Source organism: Vicugna pacos, chromosome 2 (genome assembly GCF_048564905.1).
Source record: "Vicugna pacos chromosome 2, VicPac4, whole genome shotgun sequence".
NCBI classification, from domain to species: domain Eukaryota; kingdom Metazoa; phylum Chordata; class Mammalia; order Artiodactyla; family Camelidae; genus Vicugna; species Vicugna pacos.
Window position 1 is genome coordinate 22,182,153 of NC_132988.1, and position 22,778 is coordinate 22,204,930.

General features: G+C 41.2%; 1 protein-coding gene and 1 long non-coding RNA gene across 13 annotated transcripts in view; one reads left to right on the plus strand and one right to left on the minus strand.

Annotated features, from left to right (window-relative positions):
* The window catches only part of MAML3 (mastermind like transcriptional coactivator 3), a 562,009-nt gene that overhangs the window by 401,118 nt on the left and 138,113 nt on the right, over nucleotides 1-22,778 (plus strand). For all 12 annotated transcript variants that reach the window (XM_072937352.1, XM_072976663.1, XM_072937350.1 and 9 more), the window contains one exon: nucleotides 6,036-7,598. In XM_072937352.1, coding sequence (XP_072793453.1) covers nucleotides 6,192-7,598 — 1,407 coding nt within the window. In that variant the 5' untranslated portion in view covers nucleotides 6,036-6,191. The remainder of the gene's footprint in view (nucleotides 1-6,035; nucleotides 7,599-22,778) is intronic.
* Nucleotides 1,104-20,803, minus strand: LOC140685495 (uncharacterized). Its single transcript, XR_012058743.1, has 4 exons — nucleotides 20,627-20,803; nucleotides 19,789-19,839; nucleotides 2,168-2,253; nucleotides 1,104-1,185 (listed from the first exon to the last, which is right to left on the minus strand). It is a non-coding gene; the product is annotated as an uncharacterized lncRNA (long non-coding RNA).

Below are 22,778 nucleotides of genomic sequence, written 5' to 3' on the forward strand. Positions count from 1 at the left end.
TGCTCACTGAGCAGAGTGCTGGCGAGTTACTCCACCTTCTCCCCTCTTCCCGCCCACCCTCCTCCTCTCTCCCAGGAGGGACATAGGAGAGAGTTAGACTGTCAGACCACCTTGCCATCTAGCAAAGGAGGATGAGACACGGGAGGGAAGCTAAGATTGCTGTGCTATTTTGGACACAAACAGAAACTATAACAGGGCTTCAGTGTGCCTTCAATGATGTCGTTCTTGTATTCCCAGTGCTGACATGTGAAATATACGTCAAGATTGGGGTTAAAAGGGCCAGCAGTGGAGAACTCTCGGCCCTCAAGGAAAAAGAAGCAGTCAGTAGCTCCGTTCAGGTCGCAGCCTGGAAGTAGATTTGCTTGGAGCCTCAACAATCCAGTCTGTTGTACAATCTAGGACACGAATGCATTAGCACTTGGACTCAGACTTGAATTGCAAATATGATTTTTGTTGTTCATATTTAAAAAACCACGCAAGATGCTTGGAAAACATTAGGCTTTTGCAGGCTAGGGAACAGAAATATGATCACTTTACCTATTTGTATTTTAGAGATCCAGAAACTCATCTATCTTGGGTACAGTGTGACTATTGGTGTCATTGCATTTTAAAAATAGAGTAAGCTAAGGCTTGGTCGGTGCTGACTAGATCCCAGGCCTGAAGCTAAGTGCTCTCCATGCTATTTCATTTACGTTCATCCTCACAGTAACTGTATGAGCTAGATATTGTTAACCCATTTTGCAGATAAGGAACCAAAGCTTAGGAGAGTTCTAATACATTTTCCAGGATTCATTCATTCAACATGTATTTATCGAGTGTCTACTGTGAGCTACTAGGGGACCAGTAGTGAAAAAAACAGAAAAATCCCTACCTTCATGTAAATAACTATCTACCGGATGGTCTCGTAGCTAACACTTATTAAGCATCAGACAGCATTTATATGTATTAACCCTTAGGTGGGGGGTCTGGGTTTGAACCCAGGCCTTCTAGCCCCAGGGCTGTCCGCCTGTGTCTGGGTTCCTGCTCTGTACTGCCTCACCCATGGAGGCCTGCTCTGTGGGTAAGAGGTGGGACTTGGGGTTCCCAGTCAGACCTGTCTGTCTCCATGGTCTTGGCCACCACTGTTCTCCAGAAGAACAAATAGAGCATTGTCTTTCTCCATCTCTGCCCCATCCATTTCACGACCTAGAACAGAGTCGTGGATTTGTACTTTTTAAAATAAAATCGGGTTCATTTTTAAGACAAGTGCTTACTTTTTTAAGGTTAACATCCCTTCAGGAGGTGCCAAGGGTCCCAAACATTATTTCCTTTAGACCCTGAAGCTGTGATATCTGAACTTGCCACTGTGTGTTGGAGCTACATTCAAGTATCTGCCGTACCTATGATCAGAACCACAGTTTCCTGGTTTATTCAATAAATAAGGTAATTTTCTAGCAGTTTTTACCTAATAGGATGGATAGAGTCAGTATCTTCTTTGAAGTCAAATTCCAGTGTGTCCTGGCTAGGGCCTTGTTTTCAGCAATTCAGGGGCTTCTGCCAAGTGACTGCAGAATGTTTGGTGTTGTGATTTAAAATATAAGATTTAGGAACAAGGGTTAGACTGGGTCTTTACTTAAGGACCTTTTCTGTTTAGTTTTGAAATGGAATGCTCGACTTACGAGAGGATAGCAATAAATCCCCCACATCATCTCCGGATTGGGCTTACTGTATGTAGGGCTCTTCGGGAGCCTTAGCAGGTCCGCGTGTGAGTGCGGAAGTGCAGGGTCAGAGGGAGCCCGCACCTCTCTTCCGCGCTCTGTGATACGCAGCACATCTGCCAAGAACAGGCGAGTGCACGAGTAGGGGGCTGTTCTGCCTCCTCTTCCCACCATGTCACTCTACCCTGTGCCTTCAACTCTATAAAGCTACTGAAACCTCCATCTAACCCAACCTTGTCTTCCCTTTGTCACCATCCAGCAAGCAGTTCATCAGGACCTCCCCTATGTCAACCTCTTTCAACTGGGGCCCTAGGAATTAGCCCTTTCTGGCAGAAAGGAAGGGGGCAGACAGATGAATTAGGTTTGGACTTAATAGATCCATAGTGTTACCAAGACTTTTCTTAACTGGACTTTTAAAATGAGTCCATTTAAGTGGGCACAACACTCTCCAGGGTTAGAGATCCCATTACCAGGAATGTAGAATCTCAAAGTCAGGCATTCCCTGTGGTCAGTGGAGTTGCCTCCTGCTCTGATCCAAACTCACCTCCTTCAGCCCCTGTGAATTAGACAATAGAATCATTCAGTTTTCCACCATCTATTAACCAGTGCTAGGAACCTGAACACTGGATGCAGCCCTGGATACACAGTAAGCAAGTCAGCCATAGCCCCTGCCACCTTAGAGCTTGCTAAACAGACACTTAAGCAGTTGCCCCAAAGGATGGCAGAAGCTATGATGGGGAAGTTGATGTTGCTTGGAAAAACTTACTCCAAGATTTCTAACCCAGTGTAGGTTGGTTAGAGGAGGTGCCTAATGGAGTTGGTTTGGGGAAAGGATGTGAGATGAAAGGAGATTTCCTAAAGGAAGTGAAATCTAAGACACAACCTGGAGGATGAGTAGCTGTTACCAGGGGAGGGGGAGAGGGAGGGAGACGAGTATGTTCCAAGGAAAGAAAACAACATTACAGTGGCCTAGAGGCAGAAGGAAGCTTAGCACATTTAAGAAACTGAAGGAGTTTCAGGAGAGTTGATAGAAAATGTTTGGCAGGGCCTGGGGAGTTGATGCTCAGCAGAGAGGCATGAAAATGAGCCTAGAATGATGAACAGGAGCCAGGTGAAGTAGTTTGGATCTTAATCTAAAGACAGTGGAAATCATTGCATGGTTATAAACAGGAAGGGTAATAACATATAGATAAATACATATCTATTATTGAAGTATAATTGATTTATAGTATATTAATTTCAGGTATACAGCATAGTGATTCAGTATTTTTACAGATTATAATCCATGAAAAATTATGATAAGATAATGGCTATATCTATTTATATATATAAAATAGCTTATCTATTTTATATATTGTAGTTTGTATCTCTTAATCCCATACCCCTAATTTCCCCCTCCCTCCTTTCCTCTCCCCATTAGTAACCACTAGTTTGTCTTCTATGTCTGTGAGTTTGTTTTGCATATATTTCATTTGTATTATTTTTTTAGATTTCACATACAAGTGATAATATACAGTATTTGTCTTTCTCTGACTTATTTCACAAAGCATAATATTGTTTAGGTCCAATAACGTTGCTACAGATGACAAGATTTCATTCATTTTTATGGCTGAATAATATTTCATTTTGTGTGTGTGTGTGTGTGTGTATGTATATACACATATGTACATATACCACATCTTCTTAATCCATTCATCTATTGATGGGCATTTGGGTTGCTTCCATAGCTTGGCTACTATAAATAGTACTGCTGTGAACATTGGTTGGGGGGGTATCTTTTTGAATTAGTGTTTTCATTTTTTCTGGATATATACTCAGGACTGGAATTGCTGGATCATATGGTAGTTCTATTTTTAGTTCTTTGAGGAACCTCCATACTATTTTCCATAGTGGCTCCACCAATTTACAGTTCCACCAAGAGTCTACAAGAGTTCCCTTTTCTCCACATCTTCTCCAACATTTGTTATTCATAGACTTTTTGGTAATAGCCATTCTGACAAGTATGAGGTGATATTTATTGTGGCTTTGATTTGCATTTCTATAATAATTAGTGATGTTGTGCATCTTTTCAGGTGCCTATCAGCCATTTGTATGTCTTCTTTGGAAAATTTCTATTCGGGTCTCCTGCTCATTTTTTGATTATGTTGTTTGTTTTTTTTGATACTGAGTTGTGTACACTGTTTACATATTTTGGATACTAACCCTTTGTCGGTCATATCATTTACAAATGTTTTCTCCTAATTTTGTAGGTTGTCTTTTCATTTTTTCAGTGGTTTATTTTGCTATGCAAAAACCTTTAAGTTTAATTAGGTCCCATTTGTTTATTTTTGCTTTTATTTCTTTTGCCTAGGAGACACATACAAAAAATTACTATGATTTATGTCAAAGAGTGCTCTGTCTATATTCTCTTCTAGGAGACTTATGGTTTCAGGTCTTAACATTTAGGTCTTTAATCCATTTTAAGTTTATTTTTGCATATAATGTGAGGAAATGCTCTAATGTCAATGTTTTACATGCAGCTGACCAGTTTTCCCAGCACCACTTGTTGAAGAGACTGTCTTTTCTCCCTTGTGTAGTCTTACCTCCTTTGTCATAAATTGACCGTGGGTTAATGGGTTTATTCCTGGGCTCTTTATTCTGTTCCACTGATCCTATGTGTCGGTACCATGCTGTTTTGAATACTGCAGCTTTGTAGTGTAGTCTAAATTCTGGGAGAGTGATGCCTCCAGCTCTGTTCTTTTTTTTCAAAATTGCTCTAGCAATTTTGGGTCTTTTATGGTTCCATGTGAATTTTAGGATTTGTACTAGTTCTGTGAAAAATGTCATGGGTATTTTGATGGGGATTGCATTAAATCTATAGATTGCTTTGGGCAGTATGGCCATTTTAACAATATTAATTCTTCTAATCCAAGAGCACAGGATATTTTTGTGTTTATTTGTACCATCTTCAATTTCAGGAAGGGCAATATAATTTTTGAAGGAGGTGGCCGTACAGAGAATAGATTGATAGAGAGCAAAACAATGACTAAAATAGATAGAGAGTGAATGGATGGATGAGTGGAGGCAAGGCAGAGACCTTTTAGGAGACTGTTGCAACAATCTAGCAAGAGACAAGATTACCCTGGACTAGGATAGTAGCAGTGAGGTTGGAGATAAGCAGGCATATGAGAGAATGTTCTGGATGCAGAATCCATATGATGTGGTGATTGTGATGTGAGACATTTCAAGAAGAAAGCTCAGGTTTCCAATTTGGGTAACCAGCTAGATCCTGAGAGGGGGACAATTGGTGAAAAGATAATTAGCTCAAAGTTGAGACATGTTGAGTTTTAGATGCCCGTGAAACATCAAGGGAAGAGAATGGCAGAGTTAGTGGAACTCAGCAGGGAAGGCTGGGCTGGGCACGTTGTTGTGGGTGCATCAGCCTCAAGAAGGTAGTTAAAGCTGTTGTAATGGATGAAATCATCTAGGCAGGCATGTAGAGTGGGCAGGGGAAAAATGCTGAAGACCAAATGATGAAGAATCCCATCATTTAGGGGAACAAAAGAGGAATACATGAGAGAGAGCGAGTGCAGATGGAGAGAAAGAAGGAAATCTAGGAAAGTGGGATATTATTGAAACCAATTATCATTGAAACCAATGGAAGTGTGCTTTTATTTTATTTTAATATATTTTTATGGAAGTACATTCAGTTTACAATGTTGTGTCAATTTCTGGTGTACAATACTTCAGTCACGTAGGAACATACATACAGTTGTTTAGAACAGAGCAGGCTACTGTATCACGAAGTGCTGGGAGGTCAAGTAAAATATGAACCAAAAGGAAGTTTCAGGTTCCATTAACCATTAATCTTCATTTCTATGCTATTCAGTAAATGTGTTAAATTCTATATTCTTAGAGGATTTTTAGTGTTCTTTAGAATATTGTTGATTTAATTTCTTGATGTTCTCAATTAAGATGTGACAAGAATTTAAGATGGATATTAACATCTTTCTTAAATATGACACATTTTGGTCCACGTCTCATGTTGTATTCATTTGAAAAATAATAATAGATGATTCTCCCCTATAAGAGAAGTATTGCCTTAACTGATTTTTTTCTTTTGTTCCACCCTCGAATCTTTAGTCGCTTTCTATCTCTTAGCCATGTGAGCTCTGCTTTTGGATAAAATCTTTTCCTATAGAGTTTGAATTGAAGCCCAGCCAACTTTGAAATTTGAAGTGTAACTTTCTGATGTGTTCTAAACCACTTAAAAATTAGTTCATAGCCATGCACACAACCATGCTTAAAGAGTAAACTATGCCTTGGAAGTTTAGTCACTCTTTTCCATTTCTTTTCCAGCTCCAGGAGACTGTGAAAAGGAAGTTGGAAGGAGCCCGATCACCACTTAATGGAGACCAGCAGAATGGTGCTTGCGATGGGAGTTTTTCTCCAACTAGCAAGCGAATACGAAAGGACATTCCCACGGGGCTGGAAACCATCAACAGCTTGCCCAACATGCCACTGCCTTCAGCTTCTCCTCTTCACCAACTTGACCTGAAGCCTTCTTTGCCCTTGCAGAATAGTGGGACGCACACTCCTGGGCTTCTGGAAGATCTCAGTAAGAATGGGAGGCTCCCAGAGATTAAACTTCCTGTTAATGGTTGCAGTGACCTGGAGGATAGCTTCACCATCTTGCAGAGCAAGGACCTCAAACAAGAACCTCTAGATGACCCTACTTGCATAGACACATCAGAAACATCTCTTTCAAATCAGAACAAGCTGTTCTCGGACATTAACCTGAATGATCAGGAGTGGCAAGAACTGATAGATGAACTGGCCAACACGGTTCCTGAAGATGACATACAGGACCTATTCAACGAAGACTTTGAAGAGAAGAAGGAGCCAGAATTCTCGCAGCCAGCGACGGAGACCCCCCTGTCCCAGGAGAGCGCCAGCGTGAAGAGTGACCCATGTCACTCTCCTTTCACACATGTCTCCATGGGGTCTCCCCAGGCCAGGCCGTCTTCTTCTGGTCCTCCCTTTTCTACTGTCTCCACGGCCACCAGTTTACCTTCTGTTGCCAGCACTCCCGCAGCTCCAAACCCCGCCAGCTCACCGGCAAACTGTGCAGTCCAGTCCCCTCAAACTCCAAACCAAGCCCACACTCCAGGCCAAGCTCCCCCTCGGCCGGGAAATGGTTATCTCCTTAATCCGGCGGCAGCAGTGACGGGGGCTGGTTCGGGGTCGGGCCCGGTGGCCGGGCCTGGCTCCGACCTGTCGCCAGCAGAGCAGCTCAAGCAGATGGCGGCGCAGCAACAGCAAAGGGCCAAACTCATGCAGCAGAAGCAGCAGCAGCAGCAGCAGCAGCAGCAGCAGCAGCAGCAGCAGCAGCAGCACTCAAATCAGACGTCAAGTTGGTCCCCCTTAGGGCCTCCCTCCAGTCCATACGGGGCAGCTTTCACTGCGGAAAAACCAAATAGCCCGATGATGTACCCCCAAGCCTTTAACAACCAAAACCCCATAGTGCCTCCAATGGCAAACAACCTGCAGAAGACGACAATGAATAACTACCTCCCTCAGAACCACATAAATATGCTCAATCAGCAGCCAAATAACTTGGGTACAAACTCCTTAAACAAACAGCACAATATTCTGACTTATGGCAACACGAAGCCTCTGACCCATTTTAACGCAGACTTGAGTCAGAGGATGACACCACCGATGGCCAACCCCAGCAAAACCCCCCTGATGCCCTACATCCAGCAGCCGCAGCCGCAGCCGCAGCCGCAGCCGCAGCCACCCCCACAGCTCCAGGCCCCCAGGGCCCACCTGAGTGAGGACCAGAAACGCATGCTTCTCATGAAGCAGAAGGGAGTGATGAACCAGCCCATGGCTTACCCGGCACTTCCATCCCACGGTCAGGTAAGTGTGAAAGCGGAACACACTTGAGCAGTTCTCGCGGTGCGTTTCAGATTGTCGGTGTACGATGCACTCCAGGCTTCAGCGATACGAGGCTTAATTACCTGCAGAAATCCTTCTTACACATCCTCATGTAGTTGCCAGGTTTGTTTGGGGGGTTTTTTGTCCTTTTTTTCTAAGAGACAGAAAAAGTGGCACAGTAGACTTTCCTGTATTTGAATGCCTAGGAACCAAACTCCTTTTATTCCGAGCAGCAGAAAAGAAACCAAAAATTACATAAAAGGCTCATTCTAGGAAGGCAGGCTGTAGAGGCGACATGACAGAACACGGGGCGCCTCCTGTACCTTCTCTCCTAGGTCATTTGGTCCTGGGCTGGGGTGGTAGGAAGGTCAGAGCATTTAGGGATCTCTGCCAACAGTCTTGCAAGGTCCTGAAAAAGCCTCCATCTAACTGAATTATGAATCATGAAAATTTGGATTCTTGGTATTCAAAGGTGGGAGAGTTTTCTGTATTTTCAAAGTGAAGTTGAAGAATAGCTTTTTGTCTGACCGCGTGGTGTTTCAGCATTGGTTGGTGAACTGGAAGTTAGAAGCTGTCTCAACCTCATGGCTTGAGGGTGCAGTAAAACCTCTCCAAATCATTCGGCTGTGATTCAGGAGAATGTAATGATGAGTATCCCTTAGTGCTGTATCAAAATAGTCTTTTTCCCTACTGTCTTTCGTCATGTCATCCCGGTGGAGGGGTGGAGGGCTGTCAGGGATCCGTGGTGAAAATAAGTGGCAACCAGTAGAGAATGAATGCTCATTGACAAGCATTGGCCCTCCTCACCCTGACCAGTGTGCCACACAGCCAGAGCTCCTTTAACACTTTATCTGCCTGTAAGAAAAGGGGAAATGGGGAAATGCGCCACCTGTTCTACTGACCTGACCTGACGTGGGTGAATTCAGGAGCCATCATTTCACTGCCAGTTGCTGTCAATTGTGTGGGCACAGTTCTGTGCCTCAGTCCTCTCAGGATGTGTTGCAGTTGGAGATTTTGCAGAAAAGTCTCTGCTTTAGGGACCCTCGTGTGCAAACAGGTTCTAACTAGTGCTTAACTGGTCAGCCACAGTGGGATGCATGAGAAACACAGCAAAGTAATGCAGGGAGATCTTGCATCACCAGATGCTGTTTGCATCATACGTCCTGGTGTGCCCGCCCCACTCCCACCCCACCTCCCCAAGCTTGATGCCGGTTGCAGGGCTGGAGATGGTGCTGGCCTGCAGAGACAGGCCTGGACTCTGTGGCTTGATTCTTGTCCTTCACAGTGCTTCCAACCCCAAAACCTCACAGTGGTTTCTTGTCTGCACATGCCAACCAGCTCTAAAGAAATTCTGTCTGGAGAAATAAAAATGTAGCTTGCTTTACATCAGCTGCAGTCAGTAGCAGGTAGAAAAACCTCATTGAAATGTGAACTTTTACACTTTATCTTGGTTTCATTAAAAATAAATATACCATTGGAAAATGCAACATTTTATACATTTCAGTATTAATTTCTGAAGCTGGCAGAAACAGAGGCAATACACAGGGATGTTGTAGCCCAGACGCCCATCAGAGGTTTATGAGATCACAGGCCGTCAGAATGGTCCGCTGTTAATCTTAATACAAATTGTGCTTCTGCACCCACTGTTTTTCAAACGGGCTACAGTAAAGTACTTCCTCCAAGCCAGGCCAAGGATGATTAATTCCAAATCTGCAGACCTGTGGGCACGGTGTGATCCATCCTTATTCCCCACCCTCACTAAATATCTTTTGAAATTCGCTACCTTGGGACAAAGCTCCTGTCTTTGCTGGAACATGAATTTTGAAGGTGCTTATTTCGGGTCCTTGTGCTTGCCTGGCTATGAGTAACGGAAGCCTTGAGCTGCTGAGGTCTTGTTTTGAAAGGGCTCGGTCAGGTGATGAAGAAACAAAAGTGATGCTTTTCTGGGTTAAATTCATGGGCTCCTCCTCTTTTTTCATCTCACAAGGTGCTTTCAGGATGGACAGAATCTTCCCCATTAGAATAATCACTTCTTAACCTCATAAAGAACCATCAAGCAAAAGTATGCTTTTTAATGAAATATTAACTCACCACTGTTTGAAACAAGCTTCAAAATACATATATAAACATGTGAATATCTTTCTGCAAACACACCATTTTTTCATTGCTTTTATCTGATTGTGGAGGAGTATTGACACAGCTCTCAGAATAGTTAATTACAAATACGAGCATGAATTACAGGCAAGATCGAAAATATAATTATACACAGGTGTGGTTCTTATTTGTTTTCTGCTGTTGCTAGTGAAAATTCACTTCATTCTTTCTTGGCCACAAGGACCATGATCAACACTTAGTTTTAATGAATGACTTGAGCACAAAAGCCAATAACATGAGAATATTTATTTCGAGATAATTATCTTACACAGATGTTTACTTATTTGGGATATTTGCAGAAAATGCCATTCCTCTCAGAAATGAATAGAACTTCACTTTGTTCCTGTAAGTTTCAAAAAAGAGAGAGCCAAAAAGAGAGAAAAAAAACTTATTTCAAAATTGTGAATGTTTTATCTGAAAATTCCACTTCTGAGAATTTACATATTATTCCTTATAATTAGAGAATTGAACAAAGATTTAGACAGAAAGATTATGCTCATGGTGTTACTTATGATAGTGGAAAATTAGGACCAAAATAAACATTTTGGAAAAATAAATGATGTACATGAGAATCATGCTATTAATGAATGATTAATCATGTGGAACTCCTCATAATATGAGTGAAATATGATCATACAACAGTTCGTGTGTTAACAATCCAAATTGTGTTTTTAAATAAGTATAGAAAATACTGAATAGCTAAAATATTAAGAATGGTATTTCTGGTTGGTAAAATTATTATTATTATGTTTTTTTCTTTATACTTTACTGAATTTTTTAAAGGTCCCATTATACATGTATGTTTAATTCTACCATTAGGGGAAAAAAAAAACTTTTTTAAGGACGGAAAATACCTACCCTATTTTTTTTTTAAAGGTTTACACTTTGCTAATTCTTTGTTTTAAAAATCCTTAATATCCAATTTGCCAGTAGGGTTGCAGTGATACCGTTACTTTCTATTCATTTACATATATGAGTTGTGAATCCATGCTTTAGGAAGTAGTTCAAACCCTTTCTCTCCACACTCACTCTTTTTTCCTTTCTCCCTCTGTGTCCCCTTTTCACTCCTTACAGTCTTCTCTTAATTTTTATGAAAATCAGCTAAAACAGTGACAACAAAGGTATTAATGAAATTTCCACCATTATAAGCTTTCACATCCTCTCTGGGTTATAATCATTTCTCCCTTCCCTCTTCTCATTTTCTACTTTCTGGAACCTCTCTTCATCATGTATTTGGACCTTCTGAATTGCTATTGCACGCTAGTTTTTAAAATATATGTTAAAATATGTGTTTCTGTACTGAAAGGACAAGAACACACTTTGGTTGTGTCTATTATTATCTTTTCCTGATCTTGTTTCTCAAGGACAGGATCTCTCTCTCTCTCTCTCTCTCTCTCTCTCTCTCTCTCTCTGCTTTTGCTAATTTTTGCATAGTACTTAACACTGTGTCTTAAATGTAAGGATGTTTCATAAGTCATTTGATGACACTGAGCAAAGTTTGGCCCCAAAATATGTTTAGAGTTGATTATCAGCTCCAGGGGAGAGAGTGTTAGCACAAATAACACAGAGCTGCTATTGAGATCAAACAGAAGAACTGGAAAGGCAAGTCTGAAAAGAATCCTTTGATAGGAGGTGGTTATCTTGAGCCAGTGGAACAAGGAAATCGCTGGGATGGCAAACTCTGTCACTGTGTCTGACAAACAAAAAAACAATGGAGCAACTATGAAAGAAGTACAACAAAAGCAAATGACTACTGGCTGGTCAAGGAAGGATACACGGATACCCAGAGCCCAAGAATAATTCCTACAGGCAAGAGTGGAAAGTGAAACATTTCCAAAATGTGATGTTAATTTTTACTACTTTAGTTGTGATCATAGGACTAGATAAGTCATAGACACTCTCCTACCTTCCTCTTTATCTGTGTATTTTCTGTGGGTGGCTGCGTATATCATAATGATTCTGTGTATGCTTATACTTTACAGAATGTCTTCCCCTTTCAATTTTATTTTATCAAAATCTGTTGGATCTCATGTGCAGTAGCCATAAAATCTCCACAGAAAGAACGGAGTGCTTATATTCACAGACATCATGGAAATCTCTTTGAAGATACATTTCCTTTAACTTTAAAAACTTGGAGCCCCTTTGTTTAGTTTCTGTAAAACATATATTGTTTATTTTATCCAAATCATACGTGACATAGTTCAGAAAGTCAGATGGTACTTTAAGGCTCATGATGAGAAAGAACAGCCCCTGCTTCGTCTCCTCCATTCTAATTCTGCCTCCCAGAGGTGGCTGCTTCAATTCATTAAGTTGTTTTCTCTTATTTATCTCCATAAACTGCTGTTTCCCAATACTTCAATTATTTGATACCTTAGAAGACAAGGATTTAGCTCACTTCCACTACCCTCACACAAAAAAACCCACCCCCCTTCACATAGTCTCTCTTTTTCCTTACCATACTCAGTATAACTAGATGTATCACAAATTATGATTTGGGAAGTATTCCATATTTACATGACTGACTTTTGCACAGTGCCTCACAATTTAGTTGTAGCTTACTATGATTATATTTCCTTTCTTGTATAGCTTTTTATTTTCCCTGGGATTTATAACTGCCTCTTTATTTAATTTGGTGTTATCTCTGCACCTACCTTCAATCTATCCTCAACCTGTCTGACCCTGTAAAATTTTCAATATGATCAAACACATCAAAGAATCTATTTTCTTCTTTTCTTTTTTTCTCTCTCTCCCTCTTTCTCTCCTGCCCTCTCTCCCCTCCCACCTCCTACTTCTCTTTCTTTCTCAATTTCTTTCTCCCTCTCTTCCTCTTTGCCTCTCTCCCTCTCTCCTTTCTCTTTCTCTTTCTTTGTTTCTTTGTTTCTTTCTCTTTCTTTCTTTTTTTCTTTCTTTCCTTCTTTCCTTCCTTCCTTCTTTCTATTCTTTTACATATATGAATAATATACAGTATCTCTCCCCAAGATTTACACCCTCTTGTTCCAGTCTTCTTCTATCCTGCACTTTTCTTGGTCTGCCTCTTAACTGAGGTCCCACAACTGCCTTTCACCATCATTCTTGGAATATCTCACACCCCTCCCCTTCTATGTTGCATTATCTGCTTTCTCGATCCCTCCTCCTCCTTCTTGGCTTAGTCCCTTAAATCGGTGGAGCACATCCTCAGAACTTCTTAAGAAAGGGTGCACAGGACATTGTGTTTATGAATACTATTTTTGAGAATGTCTTTATCCTCACACCTGAGTGATAGTTTGCCAGATGTAGCATTAAAAATAAGAAAACATGTTGCATCTGACTTGTAAAGGCACTTCCTCACCATCCTGTGGCTCTCATACTGTTGAGAAGTCCAGTGACATATGGATCCCCTTCTCTATGTGCGTAGCCTGTTTTTTCACTCTGAGAGTTTTTCAAATCTTCTATCCCTGACATTTCATGATGATATGCCTTAAAGTAGCCCTTTTTCATTACTGTGTCTGGGACTATGTACCTTGTCCTTTTTTACTTTGTAAATATGTCCTTAAGATATGTTCTTGGATTATTTCTTTGATCATTTCTCCCTTCCCTTTTCTCTTTTTCTAACTTTCTGGAACTTTTATTCATCGTGTATTGGACCTCCTGGATTGTTCTCTAATTTTCCTATCTGTTCAGTCTTTGTCCTTTTGTTCTGTTATGTGAGATTTTCTCAGCTTTATGCTCCAACTCTAAAATTATTTTATTTATCACATTTTAAATTTCCACAAGCTCTTCCTTGTTCTCTGATTTACCCCTGTAAGTTTAAGGATATTAATTATCATTTTTAAATTAGGTTTTCTTGTGCTCCCTGTTTTGTCTCTGTTTCTGCTAAGCACCCTTTTCCCATGTGCTCATTTTCTTTTTCTTTCTTTCATGTTGGAAGCTTTTCTCAAATGTTCACTTTTTTAAAGAGGGGGGCCCAATGAAGCAAATCAGTTGCTCTGTGTGCTCAGCCAGAGCTTGTCAGATGTGGGGCTTTTCTGTAGGCAGATTGAGCTAGAACCCAGCTACTTCACTGGGTCAGTGTCTGCAGGTTTTTTTTTTCCCTTACAGCCAGTTGGGAAAAGACTTCCGCGATGTCACTGCAGAAGGTTGTAAATCTAGGGGCTGGCTTTTGGGAGCTGAGCAGAGGAAGCTGAGTGGTTGTAGTGATGATGAGGGGTGTCTCACTAAATATTATGTAGACTTTCCCTTAATCTCCCTGTTTTTTATGGCTCTTCAACCCACCCTCCCTGGGGCTGAGCTCCAGGATTCCGGAGTCTCGTGGCTTAACCTCTCCGAACTCTTTCTTTGCCTCTGGGCTTTTGTGTCTGGTCCACCTCTTCCTTAAACAGAACTTTGGCCAGTTTTCCTTTAAAGTGCACCCCACACCTCCCACCCTGGCATTCAGAAGTGCTTCTGATTCCTGAGAATTTACAGCCTTCTCTAGCTTGAACCATCTTGCTTTAATTTTGGCTTCCTGTGATGCAGGGTTAGAATTAGCTTTCTCAGTCATTCACCATTTAGCTATATGATTTTCATCTTCCAAAATTTTGTTGACATCCTTTTAATGGCTATTGCCATCTTCCATCCTCCTTGAATGCTGGTATCACCTGTATTCCTTTCTTGTCATTGTACTGGGGAGTTGGAGAAAACCGAGATGAATGGAGGTATTCAATCTACCAGAAGCTTCTTCAGTGACTTTCAGCATCTTTCTATCCAAATATTGAATATTGTCCAATATTGAAATTCATACGTTACAGCATATTTCACATCATTGCTTCTGACATCTTGGGCTTTAGCAGAACTGGTTTCATAAAAGCTAAAATGCTCTCAACATAAAATTTACGTTTCAAATACAGGTGTTCAGGACAGCAGAGTCAACATGGTCATCGTACTAGTTTAGAATATGATCTTATGATTATAACCTGAATAGTTTTTAGGATCTTGAAAATATTGACTTACTTCAAGGACTATAAAAACAATTTAGGTTGCATGACCCCGACTAAGCCAACAGAAGCTGGCAACTCAGATGCAAGGTAAAATATTGACAGAACACTCATCACTGACTGAATCCAGGGCCTCCCAGCTGAGGGGGAACCAGTGGGCAGAAGCACTACAAAACTCAGGATAATAAATGAAATGTTCCAGTCGATTGGTATAATAAGTCATTTCCATCCACACACTGGCATATTTTGAAAATCCTGATTGATATTCTGTCAGAGACTTAGAAATAGGAGGATGAGAGTAAATAGCAGAAAAAGAAGAGTTTGAGGAAAGAAATTCATTTTATGATAGTATTGTGGAAGAAAGAAGTTTTAATTAGCCCCCTGTGAGAATACTTTTTAAAGGTTTTGTGGGATGAGAATATTCTTATTTACTGAGAGAGCTTACAACCCATCAAACAGTTCTGAAACTTTTGGGGGTCTAAGGATCACCTGGGGAAATTGTTCAAGATGCAAGGAATCAGATTCCACTGCCAAAGACACAGAATCTGGTCTGGGATGAGGCTTGAGAAGGTGCATTTTTTATTTTTAATGACGGTACTAGGGGCTGAACCCAAGACCGCTTGTATGCTAAGCATGCACTCTCCCACTGAGTTATACCCACCCACCCCCACCATTTTTTAATGGAGAAATAGGACATAAGATAATTGTGGAACTGCAATTAAAGCAATCTATGTTTATTTCATTGCTCAATATTTGCTTATGCTTAAATATGATGGTTATTGTCTGTGGAACTATAAATTCTGCAGGGTCTAAGTCTCATATCATTTCAAGTAAGATTGAGGAATTAGGGTACAATGTGCTTTAGGCTAGAGTGAATTTTTAAGAGATCAAATCCTGTGGACCCTAGCTATGTTTTGTAAATCACAGAATTACTCCTGTTGATCCCTTAGTATGACAAAGCAGTTCATCCTCCATACCTCCTGCCCACTCCCACCATGGTGAAGGGTGGAATTTCCCTTTGCCTCTCCAAGAGAGGGCTGGTTATTCAATCTTCTGTTTTAGGACCAACTGAGGGCACGGCTTTGTGTGTGACGAGCTGCTTTCCTTGGCATCTGTAGGAAGGGAGACTGCCATGGTGTGGATAGTGCACACATTAAAGGAAGCACAAGTGCACTTAGGACCACTTTTGGTCCTACAAGGCTGCTGGCAGGCACATCAGTAGGATCACAACTTGGTGTTCCATGCTCTGACACTGTTATATCAAGGGTGGCACCCAAGCACATTTCCCAGATGTTCCTGGCCTTTGAGGTGTTGTTGCCTTGGCCAGGCGCTCAATTTCATTCTGCTTCCTGAGTCTTAGATTCCCTTCCTTGCAAGGTCATTCACTGGACCCTAAGTGCCGGCCAGTGCTCCCCAGTGGATATCCAGTGTGTTCACACATATAAGGGTAGGTCTGGCTTTATTTTTACCCCAAGCCTACTATGAGCCTAAGGGTCTATCACAAGGATATCAAATTGTGAAACCTGACCAGGCAAACCCTCCTTGAGTATATTCACTCCTCAAGTTCTTAGAATGATAGTTATAGACTAAGAAGATATACTAAGATAATACCATTTACAATGTCCGGCAGTGTGCAGCCTAGTTGGGGAGATACGGAGGCACACAGTTAAGTCAATATAAGGCAGCAGTGATGAAGTGCCACCTTACTAAGGTCTACGTCAGGGCTCCTGGGCAGAGAAAAGCCAGAGAGAAGCCAAAGGTCAGGACTGCTGGGAGTGAAAGAGAGCAGCCTCCAAGGGGAGATACTCTTTGAGGTTGACCAAGAATGAGTAAGAGTTAGATGTGGGGAGGGTGGTGGAAAGGCATTCTGGTACATCTAAGGAGTTTGTCCTTTAAGTGGTTGATGAAGATTATGGCCAGGCTGGAGGGAAGGCTCATGTTGGGGAGTAGTGAGATGAAATGCATGGGAGAACAGTTAGGGGACTTTCTACTATTTGAGGTGTGAGATGATAAGAATATCTGGATGTGGCATTTCAAATTTAAGGAAAAACAGACACAGCAACATTTAGAGGAAAGGAATAACAGAACTTGGTGATTGAATATATAAGACGAAAGGGAAATGAATCGAATGCTTCTGATCATCAGGTTAAATATCAGGGTGGTATGGTGGTTTCTGAAAGATGATGGGCATGTCATAGATACATCTAAGTATCAAAACTTATTTTCTTTAAAGCATCTCAAACAGTTGTTACTGTTTATCTTGTTCTTCTGATTTGTATTTCTCTTTTGCTAAGGTACATGTTCCACACTCAGCAAAAGGTGTGAAACAGGCTCATAGCAATTTTTTTAAAGTTTGTGTTTAATTGAGCCACAAAGCTTTTTATAATTGGGCTTTTTGTTATTTATAAGCATTTACTTTGCAATAAATTCATAGTATTATGAAAATAGTTGTTTTCAGTAGAGTAGTAATAGACTATCATATGTTCCTTTTGCTTAATATTTCTATCGTAAGGATTTACTTGGTCACATCTTATCTATTACTTGAAGAGAGCACTCTCTAAAAATAGTCATTATGCAGGATTACAAGAAGAGCAGGGTTCCAAGCTTTAAAACTAGTATGTCATCATTCATTAACTAGTCATAGCAACTCTGGACTTTTCTTTGAAAAAAAAAAAAGCTATTTTCCTATACAAAGATATTCTATTATATCTTGGTTCCTGAGCAAGTTTCTATGGAGTTAATCTTTCTTATGACACCAAATGGTTTGCATCTGACCCAGTGGATGAAGAATCAAAATACCTTTCATGGGAGAGGGTATGGCTGAGTGGTAGAGTGCACACCTAGCATGCACAAGGTCATGGGTTCAACCCCCAGTACCTCCATCAAAATAAATAACACCGCCCCCCCAAAATACCTTTCTTTCATAAGTAGTTACGTTTCCAATACCTTGTCATGATTAGTTAGTATGATTTGTGAGTTTATGCAGGTTTCCTTTACATGTTTATTTACTAAACACTTTTGACCCCAAATGGTATACAAACTGGTAACTCTCGGTATTTATTAATACTGTGATTCCCTAGAAGGGGTTGTATAAACATACCTGCATTCCCTAATTGCTTTTGCATCTGAGACATTTGCAAATTTACATGAGCCTCTCTCTCGCATTGGGCTCCAGCCAGTTCACTACAAAGGACATTAATGGGCTTGTGAGGCCACAAACACTTGCGGTGCCAAGCTGAAGTTAGGCGGTGGTGAGGGCAAGGAGAAAGGTCTTCTCTGGGTGGAGAGAGTGGTTCACCTTGGGCCACCACTGTGCTTCTAGTGCCTGGGTGAGAATCAGGAAATAGGCTCCCCAGGTGTGACGGCAGCCCCCTTGCACCCTCCACTGGACACCACTGTGCTATCCACCAACTGCACAAGCACAGGCTGGGGCTCTGGGTACACCTGCTTGTTCCCCAAAAGCCACTAAGCCCAGAGCAGAGAGTCAGCATCTCAGGCCAGTGCTGTAAGAATCGAGTATCTGAGTTCCGTGTGCCACACATTGCTGTGCTGTGCTGTGGTCCTGGGGGGCCTGGAGTGTGAAACTCTCAGGCTAAACGGTGACCAAAGGCCCTAGAAGGCAGGGTGGTTCACATCTGATCATAGAGCAGCCGTGATGGCAGATAATGCTAGTTTCAGTATCACCTCTTCGTAAGATTGTCATTAGGGTGGCAGAAAAGCCCAGAGAAAAATCGTCCTGCCTCTCAGAGCAGTGACAGGTTTAGAAGTACCAGACTCTAGAGCAGCCCCGCCAACAGAAATATCGTCCCAACCACAAATACAAACCATGGAACTGAAAAATCTCCATTGGCCACGTGACAAAAGGCCCAAAGAAACAGATGAAATTAATTTTAATATATTTGGATTTAGCCCAATATATGAAAAGATGATATCAACATGTAATCCATATAAAAATCATGAATGAGATGTTTGACATTGTTTTTTTCATGCCAAGTCTCTGAAGTCAGGTGTGTCTTTCACACTTTTATAGCACAACTCAATTGGGACAGGTCACGTTTCAGGTGTTCAGTAACCATACGTGGCTCGTGGCCACCATATTGGACAGGGCAGGTCTGAAACAACAGCAGCAAAAATCTGCTCCGTGATCAGAAGGACCAAAGGTGAAGCAGGATGACAATTGGGGCGGGGTGGGTGTGCTGTTCCAGAGCCGCTGATTCTTTATGTCACCTCTTTTTTTTATTTTTTGGCTTTATTTTTGTTTTTGGGGGGAGGAGGTAGGTAATTACATTTATTTACTTACTTATTTTAATGGAGGTACTGGGGATTGAACCCCGGACCTTGTGCTTGCTAAGCACACACTCTACCACTGGGCTATACCCGCCCCTCTTTATGTCACCTCTTAACAGGTATATAACCCTAAACTGGACAGAATAGACTAGTATTTCCCATTGCCTGGCACCTGATCAGGAGCTGCACACAGCAGGCTCTGGGCCCCTGTCGTTAGAATTTACCTGCTCTGTGTGGCCCACGGCCTTCAGATACTTCCACAGCCACTTGTGTGTAACGTGGCTGCATCTCAACAGGAGCATGGCCCTTATTCATCCAACCCCATCATCAACACAGAACGTTTGTGAGCAGCCTCGGGGCCATATAAACATCCTGCGGTGGGTCGGGAGCACCTGACCCCCTATTAACATGTCAATAAGAGTGGCTGGTGCTCTGGGCTTGTTTTCTAGGGTTTTGATGAGCTTCATTAATTATGTTGAGGGAAAAAAAGGTGTGCAGCTGGAGGAGATCCCACTTAGCTCCATGTGAACATGAATAATTGGACAGTTGGCAGAGTGTTAAATTGGTGGTCTAGTGAGAGAAACTCATGAATAAACACAATTCCCCAAAATGCCACAAAGTAGACACCATTCTCTCGTCCTGCGTTTCCACCGTCCCTGGACTCAAGAGCTGGCTGGTGGGAGCCAGTGTGAGATCAGTTAGGGAGCTGCCTTGGCAGGGCAGGGACGGACTCTGAAGCTGGGACAAACACTCAAATCCCTCCTTCACCCCTTCATTACCTGCAGGGTTGGGAGCAGGTTATAGAAGCTCTCTCAGCTTTGATTTTTCATCTAGAAAATGGGGATGACAGTAATAGGGTTATTATGACGATGCTGTGTCTCAATTTACATAAAGCATTTAGGATAGTATCAGACCCATAGTATATACTATATGCAGATTTTTAAGGTAAAACATTAATCATATCATATGTTAGTCATACCTTTTTAATCGTGTAGGAGAGTATAACTTTCAGATTTCCTCTAAGCTAACTTTATTCATTCATCATTCATTCATTCATTCAATAGACATTGATTATGTTCCTGACATGTCTAGGTATTGGGCACACAAAGATGGAAAGAGTCTAAGAGAAACATATTATCATATGTGTGAAAATTATATGGACAGTCTACAAACAAAGTGGCAAAAGAGTATTATTCTCTTTTAAAAATCCATGGTTTACAAGTTTTAAATGCTGATGAAAAGAGTTTCTTTTCATCCTGGCTATGACAGGATTGTTCCTCCTGCAATTATCTCTGTTTAAACTTAAAATTATTTTTCATATTTTAGCATACAATATGAAAATGTATACTTATTGTTCATTTCTGTTAAATGAGCAAAAAATACCTCCAGAGAAAATCTAGCCACTTCCCCACCCCCTACTTTAGAAGACACCTTTAAATTTGAAGCCTGATTATTTCTGGAACTTTACTATGTGAGAGAAATCATTTGTCTTTGTCAAAATCAGAAGCTAAAAAGGAAGATGGGATTTAATTCAACTGAACACTTATAACATCTAACTTTTTGGGTATTAGGAGCAGGTAAACAAGTATTCATAAAAATAATGAGAATTATTATTACTTTAAAACTGCTTCTTTCTCTCTCTCTCTCTCGGGAGTTATTTAGATGAAAACAGGTATTTTAGTAAAATGTTTAAAACAACTCCAAAATAAATAAGAGCTCTATTGGAAATTTTACTGTATTAGTTATCTATTCCTGTGTAAAAAATTATATCCAAAATTTAGCAGCTGAAAACAATCCAGGAGCAGCTTAGCTGGGTGGTTCTGGCTCAAGAAAGCAAGGAGGGAGTCACAATGCCCTTTATGACATAGTGTTGAAGTCACACAGCTTTGCCGCTTCAGTATTCTATTCATTTGAAGCAAATCATTAAGTCTGTTCACACTCTAGGGGAGAGGAACTAGCTCTACCCTCTGAAGGGATTGTCACAAATTTGTGGACATATTTGTGGACGCCATAACTACCAGGAAAGGCTTTTGACATTTCATAAAGTGCTTAAGTGGTATGGGCACAGAGACGCTTAGGATGGGAAGAACTGAGCTGGCAAAGATGAGCAGACTCATCTGGGGGATGTGCGCTTCGGCGCGGTTGCCAGCGTGGTGGAGAGGAGGGGAGGGAGGAGTCAGGCAATCACAGACTCCAAGCACACCAGAAATTTGTCTCTTTTCACTTTGCAGCCCTGGACCTAATATCAAATATGCCTCGTGGCAGGGAATTCATGTAGAATTCTGTGGTCCAATGTGAAGAAGGCTTTGCTTTTTTTTAAAGTGGGAAATAAAATGTTAGAGGACCTAGCAGCTGAGCTGTTACCTCCTCGGCACTAAATCCAACCTTGTTAGTTACGCGGTTTTTCACTTGGCTTGCAGAATGCCTTCCCTCACCTTCTCACTTTAAGGCATTTATTGTTTCTGCCCTAGGGTTTCTGTCCTTTCCCTCATCCTCCGTACTGTCTTTCCTGCTGAACTGTGTCCCCCTGAAAGGCATGGCAAGCTGATGCTGCCGTTCACCTCGCTGCACCTCGGAGTTCTTCCAGCGCGTCCGCCGCTTCCTCCGTTTTCCATCTCACGACCTGGGCGCTGCTGTTAGTCACATGTAACTTCCTATTACTGAATATTTCAGGGGCCGAAGCCCTCGGTGCCCCATGCTGTCCACTTAGTCATCTCTCTCCACATTTGTATTATTCACAGCAAGATGCATGCACGCAAATCCTTTAAGTCCTTCGGGCTTTTCTTTCCATTTCCCCTTCAAATATGAATCACCTAGCAACATTTGAGGACCAGTTGCATAAGAACCAAGCTATATTCCAGTTACTGTGAGCATCACAAAGGATGTAAAAGGAATGGTTCCTCCCCTTAAGAAGTTCATCCTCTAATAAAAGCTGGATTGTTAAAAAAAAAAATTAAGTAATAACAGCATACAGATTCCTATTTATATTCAATAGAGTGACATGTTGTCCAAGTTACAATGATCAAATTCAAAGGTTATTCTTTTGTATACTTTTTAATAGAGAAAACCAGCTGTCTTTTAGATTAAGTAAATGCATGTGCCTTGATGAAAAATATTGCTACAAGAAATCATTTAATGGGGTTGACTTCCTAGTATTATAAATATATTCCATCCAATCTGGTGAAAATGCATTTTTGCAACCAAAATAAAGAAAGAAAGCATTTATTAATAATTATAAAAGAAGATACACCCTATTAATATAATAAATAATTAGCTATGACTGGTGGCTGAAGGATAACTTATCAATGTTCTAATTTTTCTTCTGTTTTAAAACACCTGCCCTGTTTAAAAGATCAGCCCTGTGCTTTGATTTACTTTACTTTTAATGGACTGTTGTTCAGAAAAAGGAGTTGGGATTGTGGGTTGTGAAGAGTTGATAAGGAATAAAAAGTGTAAGCTGAGGAGTAGTAAAAGAGGACGCCATGGGAGGAGAACTGAAGGCAGCGTGGAAGCCCCTTGGAGCTCGTTATTAAGATCTAACCTGTGATACAAGAAGCAGTGGCTAGTCGCTGTAGGTTTCTGAGAAGAGGAGAGTACTATCTTGATCAAAATGACTGTGACAGAGGAGATGCTAGGAAACAGCACACTTGGAGGACCTGACTGATATGACTCCAGAAATAGATCCAAAGAAAAAGTGAAAGATGAGTGGAAGTGACCATGGGCATGAGTTGGGACAAGTAAGACAAAGAGTCATCAAATTTGACTTCCA